General features: G+C 46.1%; 1 protein-coding gene across 3 annotated transcripts in view; it reads left to right on the forward strand.

Moving 5' to 3' along the window:
• SASH1 (SAM and SH3 domain containing 1) overlaps positions 1 to 16,473 on the forward strand; it is a 983,107-nt gene that overhangs the window by 893,061 nt on the left and 73,573 nt on the right. For all 3 annotated transcript variants that reach the window (XM_043457237.1, XM_043457239.1, XM_043457238.1), the window contains one exon: positions 15,507 to 15,547. In XM_043457237.1, coding sequence (XP_043313172.1) covers positions 15,507 to 15,547 — 41 coding nt within the window. The remainder of the gene's footprint in view (positions 1 to 15,506; positions 15,548 to 16,473) is intronic.

Consider the following 16,473-nt stretch of genomic DNA (forward strand, 5'->3'; position numbering starts at 1 on the left):
TTGGAATGCACCAGGCAGGGAAGATAGCAGACAGCAAGCTTAGGTTTCAGAAAATACTGGGTTGGCCAAAAAGTTCCTTTTGGTTTTTCCGTGAGATGTAACGGAAAAACCCGAACAAACTTTTTGGTCAGCCCAATAAATAGGTTGCTCCAAGAGCCAGGCATAGGCATATGTAGTCCATATTCTTTTGCTTTAATTAGTTGACTAGCAGCCGTCTGCCAGGGCTTTCCTGGTGGCTCAGGGGTAAAGAATCCACCTGCAATGCAGGAGCCATGGGAGACACTGGTTCAATCCCTGGGTTGGGAAGATCCCCTGGAGGAGGGCATGGCAACCCACTCCAGTATTCTTGCCTGGAGAATCCCATGGACAGAGGAGCCTGGAGGGCTACAGTCCATGGAGTTGCAGCATCGGACACGACTGAAGTGACTTAGCTTGCAAGCATGCAGCTATCTGCCGAGGCTGTGGGCCTAAGAGCAAGGTCACTGTCCAGGGCCTGGGCCCCCATTCTGGCTGTGACGGTCAGCCCTCCGGCTTCAGCTCCCAGGGACAAGGCGGTGAGTTTGAGTCAGGATCTCCGGGTTCCATTTCTAGTCTGGGCCATTTCTCACTCTCTGACCAAATGCAAAGCCTGCTCTGTACCCACCAACGTTGCATGGACTCTCCATGTTTCTGTTGCTAATGTCGGCTTTGGTATTGCACAGGGTATGAATTTAAGCTCTGCTAGTTGTGGGAGTTAAATTCTCCAAGCCTCAGGTTCCAGAGGGATAAAATGTGCAGAATAAAAGCTCTTTCCGAGAGTGGGTGTGTGAAATAACGCAGTGCCATGCCTGCCCGGGTACAGGCTGTGTCTCCCCACTTCCCCCTACCCCAGACACACACACACACACACACACACACACCCACACACACCCCTGCATTAGGTAGGGCGGCGCTCTGCACGCAGTGCGGCTGTGGCTTCCACCGTCCATCTCATTAAACGGTGTCGGACACACAGCTCGTGGTGGCCACAGCCACTTAGCCTGTGCCCTCCTACCTGGGCTCTCCTGTCCTTTCAGCGCCCCAGAGGTTGGGGGCAGGGGCAGGGCTGGGAGACAGCCACGGCTCTCAGAGCCCGTGTGCTCGCAACGTGCTGAAATATGTGTTTGTGCGGGTGGGTCTGTGCCGCGCACGTGTGCGGGTGGGTCTGAGGGGCTCAGCATTCCAGGACACAGGCTCGCAGCAAAAGCAGCTGTGTCAGAATTCCCCTCCTCAGCTGTTCCCCTCCGAAAGCTCTATATGGCCCTGAGCTCCGCCTGGTGAGCGACCCTCCGGCTGACCCTGCCCAGCTTCAGGCCACGTGCCTGGGCTGCATCCAGCGGCTGCCAGGAGGTATGTACTATGCGGAGGTGGCCGCTGGTTATTGTCTGTCCTGCAGGACAGGTGACCAGGACACTAGGCCAGGGAGGACGGTGGGGGAGGAGGGGGCTGCCAGTAACTAAATAGCATTCCTATCCTGGCAAGTGGCTAAAGAACCCGCCTGCCAATGCAGGAGGCATAAGAGATGTGGGTTCGATCCCTGGGTTGGGAAGATCCCCTGGAAGAGGGCATGGCAACCCACTCCAGTATCCTTGCCTAGAGAATCCCATGGACAGAGGAGTCTGGTGGGCCAGAGTCTATAGGGTCGCAAAGAGTTGTACGTGACTGAAGTGACTGAACACGCATCCTGGCGGGAGTAGGGAAGGCAGCAAGCCTACAACTTGTGTATAAAACCTCCTAACAAAACTGTAATGTAACTGGTAGCTGGCAGATAAGGAAACCAAGAAAGACTAGATGACTAGATGACACAGTATGATCATGATTATGAACTTTGAGTGAGGCAGAGGTGGAACTCCAATCCAGACCTGTTGATCCGCCAGCATCAGGCCTTTTATCATAGACTCCATCATGGGGACCTCGTAACGATGGACGCATGTGGGGAAGACTAGCGATGGGCTAGGCAGCAAATGTCGTTTAATTGAATAAACAGTTTTCACGTTTCTGCTCTCTGGACACATGTGCTCGGCCCCGGGAGGATGAACAGGCTAGGGAAGGTCGCTGTCTTCTGACAGCCTGAAGGAGACATGATGCAGTGATGTGTACCCTGTGGGTACAGTGATTAGGGCCTGGAGGAGGGACGGTCCACCCCTGCAGGGATGAGTGGGTGGGGCTGAGACCCTCATAAATACCCGCATCAGTCAGGGGTCTGTGAGAGAAGCAGACATTGTGATCACGTTGTTCTAGCATTTTGGACTTACTGTGTCTGCGGGGGCTGGTTCCACAGCCTGGTGAGGCTGTCCCTCTGTGTCCAGTGATGTGGCCTGAAGTCAGCGCGACTGGGGACAGAGGACAGATAGATGGCCACCTACAAGGATGGGCTGAGACCCAGTCATCCTCACCACTGCCCAGCCATTCTCCAGCATCAGGAACCTGCAGGAGGCGCTGCTGGCATCCTTCCTCGGGATGGAGACAAGCCACAGGCCAGGATTGGAGACCCTGGGCAGGCATGTGAGCCTTGTGGGCCATCTGCTATCCAGTGACTCAGGGGACACCCTGCCACATGCATCAGCCCCAGCTCAGGGCCTGCTGCCCTGCACTGACCCTGCAGCCCAAAGAGAAAACCGCTTCTGCTTCTGCTTCTGCTTCTGCATCTCACGTGAAGCCTCGCACTGACCCAGAACCATGCGGTGAAGGGATTTTGGGGAAACGTGATCCAGCTGAGCTCAGCTGACCGACTACAAGTTCACCGCAGCTCCCCGAGTCCAGGCTGGCCCCTGCCCTCAACCTTGTCTAAAAGCTTTCTCCAAACAAAGCCTCGCAGAAGGTTAACCCTTGAAGCCTACTGGCCGCTTGTTTTATCTTAGTGTATTCCATATTCTTTTCTGAAAATCTCACTGGGATTATGGCTTTCTGCATTTTGGAGGATGAAAGGAGGAGAGTCCACTCTCTCCTGGGTTATGGCCTGGGGGATCCAAGCACATCCCCTCATCAGAGCTAGCTGGGGAGTTTGCTGAAGATAGACCGTCAGGCCTTGCCGAGCTCCAGTGAATTGGATTCCCCAAATGTGGAACTGTGGAGCCTGTCACAAGTTTCCCAGGGGTTCCCAGGCAGCCAGCTTTATGAATCTCTGCCCAAACCGGCTTCTTGTCAGTCGGGTGGAAGCTCCGTGCTTCCGCTCCGCGTCTCAGGCACCAGCGGATTCGGGGTCTGCTCAGAGGATGCTGGCGGGGGTCGGCTGTGGTCGTGGGGTCCCTGGCAGCGCTGCCTGAGCTGCCGCATCACTAGCAGGTGCCTGTGTGTCACTTCAGATAAAGCCGTGAATCAAAAGGAGGAAGGATGTGAAGCAATCCAGGGGCAGAGTCAGACCAGCCCGCAGAATGACAAAGGACAGGGAAAACGTCAGCAGCAGCCTGGTGGCTACGCACGCAGATGGTGCAAGGATGTGACGAAGAGATGTGGAGATTTAAACATGAGATCTGAGTGGTGACAGATGTTAACTAGACTGATTGTGGTGATGACTTCACAGCTTACACCGACTCTTTGTGACCCCATGGACTGTAGCCCGCCAGGCTCCTCTGTCCATGGAATTCTCCAGGCAAGAATACTGGAGTGGGTGGCCATTCCCTTCTCCAAGGGAATGGATCTTCCTGACCCATATGTAGAGATAACACATCACTGTGTTGTGTATCTGAAACCAATATAAGGTTGTATGTCAGTTACGCCTCAATTAACACAAGTGAGATCTGGAAAGACAGGAGAGATTGAGTTCTCATTTTCATAGTATTTATAACAAGCCAAAGTTTCTCGTCAGCTTTGCTTTTCTGGTGGTTCAGACGGTAAAGAATCTGCCTGCAATGCGGGAGACCTGGGTTTGATCCCTGGGTGGGGAAGATCTCTTGGAGAAGGGAATGACAACCGGTTCCAGTGTTCTTGCCTGGAGAATCCCATGGACAGAGGAGCCTGGTGAGCTACAATCCAGGGGATTACAGAGTTGGGCATGACTGAGTGACTCACACACACACACACACACACACACACACACACACACACCTGAAGGAATTAAAAGTGAACACAACAACATCAAAAAGGCTATGGTGGCAGCCACTGTGGAGATGACCCGGTCCTTTGTGATTCCAGCCAGGAGAAGTAGGGCAGGCAGGCAGCGCCCACAGCCCTGTCTGGAGGGTGGCTGGTCCCTGTGCCTCCAGCACGTGATCAGGAGGCCAGAAAGGGCCCTTCATGCCCACAGCTGCTCCAGCTTTGGCCTTCAGAGGTGGCTTCACCGACACACCTCGGAGCAGCCAACAGAAGAAAGGCTGGCAGCCCCGGCCCCCCGGCCTTCCCCAGGTCCTGATGTCCCAGCGGCCAGTGTGGCCAGCGTGGTTTGAGTGATGGTGAATGGGAGCCGCTGTCTGTTTCCACTGAGAAAGTTCTGACCCGCTTCCGGAGCCATCGCCATGGAAACAGATCATTCAAAGGAGCCTCTTTTCCGCCTCCTTTCCTCCCATGCTCCCTCTCCCCATCCTGAGGCCCTGGCTGGTCAGGGCCAGCTCTTTGCAGCCTGGCTTTCCCCGCTGGTCCATGCCAATTTGATAAGAACATCAAAGGCCAGTTTTCCTACCGTGCCAGCCTCTGCTGGGATGAATTTCCCCGTGTGCACCCTGTACCAGGCAGAGTGGCAATCCGATTCCACACCTGCTCCTGAGTGAGGGCCTGCGTCATGCATAGTGATAACCAAATGTCCTTCAGCCGGAGCAGGCAGATGCATGCCTGTTGATCCAGCCAGCCTCGCATCTTGACCACATTTCCTTGCAGAAAAGCCTTTCTTGGACCATATACTCATTACACATATGCAGCAAATTTTAAAGGGGGAAATAACCAGAAGGAAGGAATAATTGTGTCCAATTTACAGAATAAATAGCAGCCATTAAAAATGTAAACAAAGCTATGTAGAGTTCTTTTCCTTATTTTATTAAAAAAAACTAGCTTTTGTGGTGAAAATAATGTGCTACAGTCCTGTTTGATTGTGGTTTTGACAATAATTTAATAATTCTGAAGGTATAAAGACTTAAATAAAATATAAAATATGTCACATTGAGGCCATAAAAGGAAGGCATTCATTTTTACTGATTATACCAAAATGAGAGTGAAGACGAAGGTCAAGATCTTTTTTTGTTTGTTTTTTTTGGTCAAGATCTTTTTAAAAAGTTATCTTTTTATTTATTTTTAAAATCATTTGTTATTTATTTTGGCTACGTTGGGTCTTTGCTGCCGTGCCAGGCTTAGTTGTGGTATATGAGATCTTGGTTCCCTGACCAGGAATCAAACCTGGGCCCTGTCCATTAGGAGTGCGGAGTCTTACCCACTGGACGATGAGGGAAGCCCCCCTTTTCCTTTTGAATACCTTAATGTGTGTGCCTGTTGAGGAAACGCCAAAAGTCAGAGCTTGATCTGGGACTGCAGACTCTTGTGGCCAAGCCACTAACTTAAATTGCACCTTGAGTGCCAGTAATGAGAGAACGTGCACGCTGTTTTTGCTTCGGGCTCGCAGTACTGTGCATCTGGTTTTTAGTGGGAAGGACATTAGATTTAATGTCAGAAGAGCTGAGGTTAAGCCCCAGCTCTGTGACTTATTAATACAACTGGACAAGTCACTTCCAAGAGTGTGCCAGGCCTCAGTCTCTCTCCATCTATATAGTGGGACTAGTTCTTTTCAGGATCTGTATGAGACTGAAATCCAGTGAAATGTATATGAATGTGCTTGGTAAACCCACATCAATGCTTTTTAGAAGTTTGTCATTTTTACTTCTTAACAACCAAGTCTGCACTGTTGAGGCCAACAGGGTCATATATATATATATATATATATATATATATATATATATTTTTTTTTTTTTCCGTATGGCAAGTAGTCTGGAGGTAGGTATTCTGAGGAATTATTTTCTCTACTCTTCTATCCTTAGTATGTGACTTTCTTCCTATAGTAAAATGACAACTGCTTGGGCATTCTGCCCATGTTTCAGGTGGGAACAAGGGGGAGGGCAAAGGGCAAAAGACACGTGAAAACTGAGTCATTTCTTTTCACTGTGAAAACACTAGCTTTCCCAGAAACACCAGGATGTAAAATTCCAGTTATGTCTTCTAGGGCAGTGCCGACATCCGGCCTCCACGTGCTACAAGGGAGTGTGGGTAGCCAAGTCATTTAACAGGGCACAGTCCATGATCACCGGCTTCTTGGTAATGCTGCTTATCACGTGCAAGCATGTTCTCAATACTGGGCAAGTCACAGTTCACCGAAACCTCTAGAAGACCCGTATGTTCAGTAATATTAGTGTATCTGTTTTGCATACTTTGAAACTTGGATTTAGTGGGACTACGTGGCCGGTCCAGGGTCGCTAGTTAGTGAATGGCAGAGCTGTCCAAGGCGGTTGGACTCCAGAACCCGCATTGGGAGCCTTTGTGCTGGGCGGCTTCCTGGGTTGTGGTCTCAGGGGAGACATTAGAGATAATATGATTCACAACTAGAGACCAGTGAGCTGCCCAATTCATCTCCATGTTAACATCTTGTTCGATCATTAGTGTATTTTTTTTTTTTCATTTAAAAAAAAAACATGAATTGCTTTTGTAAAGTGCAGTTGAGAAGTGGAAGAGAAACCATTATGTTCATTTTAACTATGTGAGGGCTGCTGCGGCTGCTAAGTCGCTTCAGTCGTGTCCGACTGTGTGACCCCATAGACGGCAGCCCACCAGGCTCCCCTGTCCCTGGGATTCTCCAGGCAAGAACACTGGAGTGGGTTGCCATTTTCTTCTCCAATGCATGAAAGTGAAAAGTGAAAGTAAAGTTGCTCAGTCGTGTCTGACTCTTAGCGACCCCATGGACTGCAGCCCACCAGGCTCCTCTGTCCATAGGATTTTCCAGGCAAGAGTACTGGAGTGGGTTGCCATTGCCTTTTCCTGTGTGAGGGCAGTTAATGTTTTTTAAAAAATCACTTGCTTTGCAGCAGGAAAACCCTTGTCTAAATACCTAGAACTTCCACATACCTAATAAAATTAGCAGTGCATTGAGGGATAATAGAAATGATTGTCATTAGACGTCAAGTGGCACACCTGGATTGGCTTTGTCTTTCTCTCAGAAGTTTTCTGAGTAAGATGCTCCTCTTGAGATGTCTTGTGTGGAAGGAGAAGTTCACCTAAAGTGATTCTGGTGGCAGTTTAAAAACCAAAGATAACATAAAGAAGGAAAAGTTGAAAGGGCCCAAACCTATAGCTGAAAATTTCAAACTTTTCAAAATATTCTTCTAGCACTTTCCAAGTGTGAGAATTTGATTTGTGTGGTAAGAGACCCTCTTCAAATTGGAATTAAAGATTGGGTGATATTCTTGTTTTGAGACAATATCCACACTTAATAAACCTGGAAACTCTGCCATTTCTTTTTGTTGTTGTTGTTAATTGTTTCTTTATTGAGAGACTATTTCTCACCCCAGATAGTCATAGTTTCATAGTTCAGGAACACAGGAAAGTGACAAACTTCCATGGAACTCAACCCAAGAAATTCTTTATATTCCAAATCACTTTGCACTCTGAAAAATACCAGCCTTCCTCATCTCCTCAAAATCTTTCATGGAATCATAATTTCTGTAGAAATCTGCATATGCCTTCTTTCTTCGTTCAGCCACAGCAAACTTATAGAAAGTTGCAAACCCCAGGGAGACCATGAATGCTCCAACAATATGATATCGCAGACGTTTGGCCAGGAGGCCACGCATCTGAGGTTTTGCCAAAGCAGTGGACATGGTAGTTCTTCTCGACGGCTCAACCACAACGTCCTTCCAGGCTGATGGAGAAATGGGCCTTAAGGAGTTAATATTACGTGATTGATGGGTCCAAAGTATTTCCCATGATATGGTATGCATCTGTACTGAAATCTACTCAAAATCAAAATAGAAGTGTTTTACTACGTACTCTGCTGAACACAGTGAGCTAAATTTGTACAGTTCTCATTGCTTAAGGAATACAATAGGATGTAAGCAAATGTTAATTACATTATGCTGAAAAAAAGGATAAATTGTGTTGGCATCTTGTTCACTTGTGGGTTTTTAAAATTTTCAGGGGGAAAGTATGAAAAAAATTTTAAAAACTTTATTGGAGGGACTTCCCTGGTGCTCCAGTGGCTAAGACTGTGCTCCCAAAGCAGGGGGCCCAGGTTCAACCCCTGATCAGGGAACCAGATCCCACATGCCCCAATGACCATCAAAGATCCCACATGCTGCAACTAAGGCGCGGCACAGCCAAATAAAGATGTATTATGAAAAATAACTTTATTGGCGTATGGTTGATTTGCAGTGTTGTGTTTGATGGGTTTTTTTTTTTTAATTCTAGGAAAAACATGAATTGCTTGTATAAGATGAGGTTGAATGGGGACGAGGAGTCACTGCATCCATTCAGATTATTTGAGGGAAGTTATTATGTAAGAAAGAGAAGTTAATGTAAGGTGATGGAGGACAGGGAGGCCTGGTATGCTGCAGTTCATGATGTCGCAAAGAGGTGGACAGGACTGAGCCACTGAACAGCAGTACCACTGTAAGAAAAATAAAAAAAGAGGAACCTTAGTGATTCAGAAACGCTGGAGTCTGGAGTAGGGGCTGAGCAGTGGCCGGGCTCGGTGGGATGAGGATGGAATATTAGTCTGCGAAGACCGAGTGAATCCATCTGATTGGGGCGGCTCCAGGGAGTGGTTGTCAGTGGTCACATGTCCCGAAGACTCACCTACGGACAAGCACCACTCTAAGCCCTTGACCTGCGTTCTCTCCTGTAATCCCCCTAACAACCCACTAAAGTAGGTACAGTTTTGCATCACACTGCTTTACTTCGCACGAAGAAGGAACACCCGGCCTAGGTTTGTGGCAGCGCTGTCACGGGCGTCCCTGGCTTCTGAGCCTGTGAGCTCCGAGCCCGTGCAGTGTCGGCCACGGCCTTGGACTTGGTTCTTCATACGCCTGCCTTGATCTTTCTGTGACCTTTCAGGAAAAAAGCCAGAAAGTACAGGCCAGGAATAGACTGTGGCATGAAAGAGAAGCCCGTATGGATGGCAACATGTCACCGGTGTTGTCACTGATCCTGAATCTTCAGGGAGTTCTAACAGGATGCCAGCCGCCTGGCTGCAGAGTTCCCTTCCATCCCATCCTGTGGGTTTGCAAGCTAATTTCCATCGTATGCGTGAAATACAGCAATGATTGGCTGGGGAGGGCCTCACTGAGGGAAAGGCAAGCGATTACAGAGGGTACAGAATTTAAGGAGTACTTGCTCCCTGCCTTTGTGCCTGACCTCAAGAGTGAGCGCCCAGCACTGGGGACCCTCCGTGTCTGATGCCTCATCCTAGTCCTTACCCCACAGCTAGGAAAAGGGATGACCCTTAAATTTTCATGGCCGACAGTGGATAGTATGAGCTGAATTTTGTTTCATTTTATTTCTGTTAAATAGAGGAGAAATGCTCCTATATGAAGAAGTATCTTTGATACCTGAAATATCAAACTAAAGAATTACCTATTTTATGCACAGTGATTTGTCGCTAAATATACAAAATATGAATATGAGTAATTTGTTATATTTATTTATTTAGCTGTGCCTGTTCCCTGACCAAGGATTGAACCTGGGCCCTCTGCCTTTGGAGTGCAGAGTCTTAGTCACCTGGCCACTAGAGAAGCGCCAAGTTTGTTATGTTTAGATAAGGTAAATATAAAGCAAAAGAAGGGAATTCTCTGGCAGTCCAGTGGTTAGGACTTGCTCGATGCTTTCACTGCCGTGGCCCAGGTTCAAATTCCAGGGAAACTTAAGATCTTGCAAGCTGCATCACATGGCCAAAAAAAAAAAAAAAAAGAGAGAGAGAGAGAATAAAGCAAAAGTAAATATTAACTGCTAAACAGGCCCTTACCCCGTTTACCTTCTTCACCCTCCCCTAGGCACATACAACTCAATAGCACAGATGCCTCAGTTCTTTTTCTACATCTTGAGGAAAATTGCTCCTGGCTTGGAGACTGTCTTGGCAGGCTAAGGGATGAAGCAGGCAAGGACCCAGACACAGCAAAAGCCCTGATTCAAAATCCAGCAGGAAATAAACTAATGGGAAAGTGTATTTCCGGAGACTCAAGATAAAGGAACCTTTAAAGTCTCTTAAGTATAGGTTTTCCAGTAACATATAACACATGGTCCTTTCTTAGAAATGATGATAGAACAGTTTTTCTTTCCTTTTTGTTTGGTTATAATGAAGTTTCTGGGCAGTGCATCAAAACACAGACCTGCAATCTATTTTAGGAATTCCTTTATGCATGGGCGTTTGTTTTACCTTTCTGGTGTGCCAGCCCAAGTATGTAACAGTGAGATAGAGCTGTCTCTGCCTGGAGGTACCTTGGGCTATTTATATATAAATGGACAGAAGAAAATGGGGTTTGAGCTCAATGTTGTGGCCTCATTTTCTTCCAGAAGCAGACAAGAGGTAATAACACATGTGGTAGTAACACAACTGAGTAAGTGTTTCTGAAATACTTCGTTCTAATAAACCCATAAGCCATGGTCACATTTGGGGTTGAAAGCATGCTCTCTCCTCATAAATCCTTCTGAGGGTCTTCCAGGAATTTACCCAAGAAGCAAGCCAGTGTATCAGGTGATGTGAGTTTCCTTTATGTAAATAAGAGGCAATATGTTCAGTGAAGTGGATGAAGCTTTAAAACACAGTTCTGTCTCTGACCAGCTGTGTGTCCTTAGGCAAGGTGGAATTCTGTAAACAAATGTAAAGAATTTCATTTTGACCTTTGTTAGTTTCCTCTTTCTGGTCCCCTCTGCGGTGAGGTGATAGATTCAATGGAAAAAATAGAGCAACGTAGAATTTACCCTGTATGGCATTTGAGGCAGCAGTATAAACTGTGTTAAATCGGTTTTAGTGTTATTCTTCTAGCCAGAAAAGGTGAAAGTGTAGTTTCCTGGCTTTCCCTTTCCTCACTGACCCCTCCCCTGAAGTCCCACTGCCCACTTCCCCTTCTTTTCCTGACCCCTAAAAATTGGATCTCAGAGTCCTTCACGGTGGTTGGTTGGTCTCCTGGCTTTAAATATGCAGGTGACTTCTAAATGCTTAGCTCTGGTCCTAGTGAGTCCCCTGAACTGAGACTCATGTATCCAACTGTCTCCCTAATACCTTTGCAGTGGTGTTCAAGAAGCATCTAAAACCGAACGCGGCCAAAGGAGAGTTCTCGCTTCCTCCTCTTTCCTTTCCCCGCTCAATCTTCCCCATTGGAGGGAGCCAGTGTCCATGCCAGCTTATCATCTAGATGTGTGCTCATCTGCCACCTCTTCAGGGAGCCCTGCTCTGTCCGTCCTTTCTAGAATTCTCCCCACTTCTTGATCATTCCTCCATCCTCGCCCCAACAGAACAGGGATCTTACCCATTGTTTGTTTACTGCTATGATCTCAGTACCGCAGAGAATGCTAGACGCAAAACAATTTATTTATTGAATGAAAGAAACACTGAATAAAGAATGAGTGAAAAAAAGGAGGAAAGTAACTTAACAAAGAATTGTAGGATGAAAAGAATTGGCTCAGTTCTAGACATGCTGTCCCTTAAGTTGATTTTTTTTTTTATTCGAATTCATGCATTCCTTATGAATTTTCTTCAGTGAATTAGGGCTTCAGGGAACTAGAGTAGTTAGGAGTCTTGAGGAAAAATATTTACACTTAAGCAGTTTGGGGGTCTAATAGCAGTTATTGATGAAAAGATACTGAGTTCAGAGACTTTAAAGGCAAAATTTGATGATTATTATATGCTTTAATTCTCAAAGTACAACCGGATTGCTTCCCAGTCATCAAAATGTTTGTGGAAGTCCCCATCTTTTTTACTCTGTTGACAGTGAGCGTGATGGATGGAAGCGGGCTGCCATGTTCAGATCTGCAGTGTCTGGCTGGAAGGATGTCTTACAAGAAGGTCTCTTTGGAGCTGACTTCTGAGCATTAATTTCTTCTACCAGGAGATCAGTAAATGACCCTTTCCACCTGCTGCCATCCGAATTTGGGATTTGATGGCCTCACTGATTTTTGTTTCTGCTGGATGAATTTTCCAATCGGTTTTGAGAAGGAGATGGCATTTTTTTACATCTCTGCTGCTCTGCCAGCTTCTGTTTGCAGGGACGATTCTCTGCATCCAAATTAAACTTCACATGATGGTATTTTGCCCCTTTGCAAATTGATGAGTTGGGAAGCCTCGTGCTTATGAAACACTGGCTTGCTATCTTTGGCCAGTATCTAGATTGTGAACTGGTGAAATTTTGAAAACAAAATCCCCGCTGGCCCCAGTAAGCAAGTTGACTACAGAAACTACAGTGCCACCTGCTGGCATTCTGAGGGAAATGCAAGTGATGCTTCGGAGAAGCACTTGTGTAACAAATAGATCAAAAATGCAAATCCAAGGATAAATATTTGAAATGCATGGTAATTTGAAGAAAGTAGGTAAAAATTAGGAAGTTATAAGTCAGCGTTTTAGAGAGGAAAATATTGACTTATTTTGTGATAACTATGTAATAGTGAGAACATAACTTCTCTGTAATGTGAACTTTGGAAAAATGGGTTGAAAAATTAGAAATCAACCTTTGAATTTTTGAGACAACTTTATATGCACCATATCCAGGTAGGGAGACTTGAGTATGTTTTGGAAAGGCAACCAGGCTAACAGTGCCTCAGTACAGCTCTTTGCTGGCCTCTAACCAGTCAGGGAGCCTGTGCCTCTGGAGACTATGGTTTCCTGCAAAACTGGGATTGGGTTAAACAATGGGCAAAATTCCTCACAACTCAATAAAGCGTATTATTCTAAATCAGCAAAGGACTGGAAAAAACTACTATTTCTTTAGACCATTTTCCCACGGAAACATTTCTTTCAGAAAACGTGAAAGACATACATATTTTTAGTTTATTACATACTTAACCGGTTTATCAAGAGCTAGGGATAGTTGAAATATTTGGTACTAAGCCGTTAGGTCAAGATTTTCCTAGTCCTAAGAGTGAGTCTGAAACTCAATGTGCCACTTCCTTTGCCGTCAGAGGTCATCTACAGAAAGCCTGGTGATGATGCTGGTTGGTCATGGACAGTTGCCAGTAAGGTAGACTGAGCCACAAATGCAACAGAATAAAATTTTGTTTTAAAAAAACCCAAAGTTTAAGAATTCAAACCTTCAGCATCAATATTAATTTTGAAGGATTTCCTGCCTTAATCCCCACTCACCTAGCCAGTGCTTCACTCCGCTGTCTGCTGGCGGTTGCCTTGCTTCTACTTCCGTGACCCTGAGCACTTTCCTCGCATGTGTGACTGCAGATTCTCCACTTCCTCCTCCTTCCTGCCCCTCTTACTTCCCCCACCCCATGCCCTCTCCCCTCCTTCCCCCTCGTCCTTCAGCCGTTGCTTCTCCTTCGAGTGTATTTTGTTCACGGTTGTCACCCTCCCTCCATTGTAACCCTCACTTCTTCATGATTGTCCATGTCCCTTACTCACAATAGCATCAACACCGAGTCATTTTACCGAATGAATGAAACGTTGAGATGGTTGTTTCATGGAAGCCTTTCAAGTAAATATTTGTGTAGGTATTTCCATTTATTGTGTGGATCAAAAGGAAGAGAGTCTATTTTGGAAGCTAAATCTGGCAAAATGTGTTGACAAGGTAGATTTTCCTAACGTCTTTTTGTGTTGGCAGCATGTAGTCTGGGCGAGAAACTAGGCTACAAGTCCAGCTCTTCAGTGATCTAGTCCTTTCCCCTGTTTTCTGTTCTTTGTTCTTAACTCTGTCCCCTCATGGACATTAGGAGTCAGTCCAGCTTTTGTGCTAGTCAGAGACATTTTTCTCGCAGACTTGGGGTCTGAAGGTGCTTCCATTCTCAAATGTCGGTCAGTGGTCAGCCAGCATCGATGCAGTTATTCCAAAGAGAGATGACTTATCACAGGTGGCTCTGCATGAGAGGAAGACCCTGGACCCTGTCTGGTCATCTTAAGTCCTATAGGTTCTTTTTCGGCCACTGTATTGAGCAAAAAGTTCACTCAGGTTCTCCTGTAAGATGTTATGGAATAACTTGAGTGAACTTTTGGGCCAACCCAATACTTCTCTTCCTGATTGTGTCAGCGGAACTCTGCCCTTCTCACACTGAAGAGTGTTTCACCGGTTGCCGCCTCCGCCCTCCTCCCTGGGTGGATATACGTGCAGTGGAGATTAGGCGTGAATCCTCTGAGCTGCCCTGCTTGTGTTCTGATGCAGGTTCCTTCTTCCTGGCTTTCCTGCTCAGCAAACTCAGGGACACTGTGCTTACCTCTCACTCTGGACCCACCTGGTGGAAGATGCTGCTCCACCTCGGCTCTTCCCCTTTTGAGAAAAACAATTTGAACTTTCATTGGTTCTCCTGCCTCCCTCCTTTAAGTTGGCATCTGTTCGTGTATTTTCTGGAGAAAGGCTTAATCACCTGGTCTGGGGCGGAGTTCACATTTCAGGTTCACACACTGGCAGCCTGGGGAGGGGAGGGGATGGGCCAAATCGGATGCCCAGACATGTATTAGTGAACTTGGACACATTTTTAAAAACATTGAGTTATTTGCCATCACTTAAAAAGGTGGAGCTCTTGTTTAAAAAAAAAAAAAAAAAAAGAAGAAGAATATATTTCTGGCTTCACTTTGCACTTTGGAAGATCTAGTGATACATGTAGCACACTTGTCAGATGGCAGCAAGCGACCAGAGGAGCTCCATCCTGGCTGCTCCCTACCTGGGGCTTCCAGTCTCCTGTGGCTTGCTGTCTTTGGACCTCTGCACCCTCCTGATTTCTCCTCCAGATGACCGCCTGACTTATCTGCTGGGACTGTCTTCTCATTATTACCCATCTGCTGGGTCTGTATTCTCATTGGTCTTCTCCTTCCCATTTATATTAAATATTTTTTTTTAAGTATGTCTGTATTTATTTATTTGACTCATGAGGTCTTAGTTGTGACCTTCGGGGATCTTTGTTGTGGCTCCGTAGTCGTGGTGCACAGGTGTGGGCTTAGCTGCTCCGTCGCATGTGGGGTCTTAGTTCCCTGACCAGGGACTGAACCCGCGTCCCCTGCCTTGCAAGGTAGATTCGTAACCACTGGACCACCAAGGAAGTCCCTGAAGGACCTCTTAATGGAAATAACTTAGCATGTAGATAATGATTCACAGAAATGGAAGACACTTCAATGATCACCCAGGCAAGTCCATTCCCTTCATTTAATATAGGTCGTACCCTGGAGTGAATCTTTAATTAGTGTTGACAAATGGCACATTAGCATGTTTCTAGAAAGGCGGCAGATGGCTGGGAAAGACTGTTGGTTAATATTCTGTAGAAATTTGCCTGGCTCTGCTAGGCTGATTGATGCTGGGTCCCACTAGTTAGAAGGGTCTTCAGGTCTCACATGAAGGGAAGGCTCCTTGATAATCACACTTGTTTTTCTTTTGTAGGAATCCTCTCCATAAGTCAAACTCGGAAGACAGCTCCGTAGGTCAGTACCCCTTTTCTTGGTTTAACCATTGCTAATGAATTATTTCCTTTTAATGCTTTATAGAACATATAAATATGTGAACATACAAAACCTACAAAGAACTCTTCCATCCAGAAATAAGCATTGTTAAGATTTTGATGTACAGCTTTCCCCTTCCTTTCTGTGTTTATGTGGGTTTTAAAAAGCATAATTTGGACCATATTCTACAACTGAATATATCCTGAGCATGTCCCTACGTGATTGAGTACTTTTTACAGGAAAATTCTAAAATCTGCATAGTAATCTGTCATGTTGGATGTGCCATAATTCAGACAGCCAGTCTCTTTTTTGCTGGGCATGTAAGTTGTTTGCAATTTTTTCTCTATCACAGAGAAGTGCTGCTACCACTGAAAATCCTTGAGCCTACCCATGATCACGTCTTTAGGGTGTGTGCTCAATTGTTCAGTCATGTCTGACTCTTTGCGACCCCAAGGTCTGTAGCCCACCAGGCCCCTCGGTCCATGGGATTTCCCAGGCAAGAATACTGGAGTGGGTTGCCATTTCCTATTTCAGTCTTTAGGGTAAATCCCTTCAATTTGGAACCTTTGAATGAAAGATTATGCATAATTCAGGTGTTCTGTAGTTTATTTCCTTGGTTATAAAATCGACTTTTCTGGTTTTGTCACATTTTATTCTGTTTCGGTTTAAGAAAGTCTGGCAAAGTAGTCATAATTAGGAACGTAAGTGCTGAAGTCAGGCCTTGATTTGGATTTGAATCATGACTCTACCTAGTTATGACCCCGGGCAAGTCTCTTGTTTCTCTAAGCCTCGGTTTTCTCATCCACCAAATGGAAACAAGAATACATCACATGTTCATCATTAGTGAGTGTTAAGTGAGATATGCCATTAGATACAAAGTGGATATGGTCAGTGCTGGAGATTGTTAG

Source organism: Cervus canadensis, chromosome 33, assembly GCF_019320065.1.
Source record: "Cervus canadensis isolate Bull #8, Minnesota chromosome 33, ASM1932006v1, whole genome shotgun sequence".
In the NCBI taxonomy this organism is placed as follows: domain Eukaryota; kingdom Metazoa; phylum Chordata; class Mammalia; order Artiodactyla; family Cervidae; genus Cervus; species Cervus canadensis.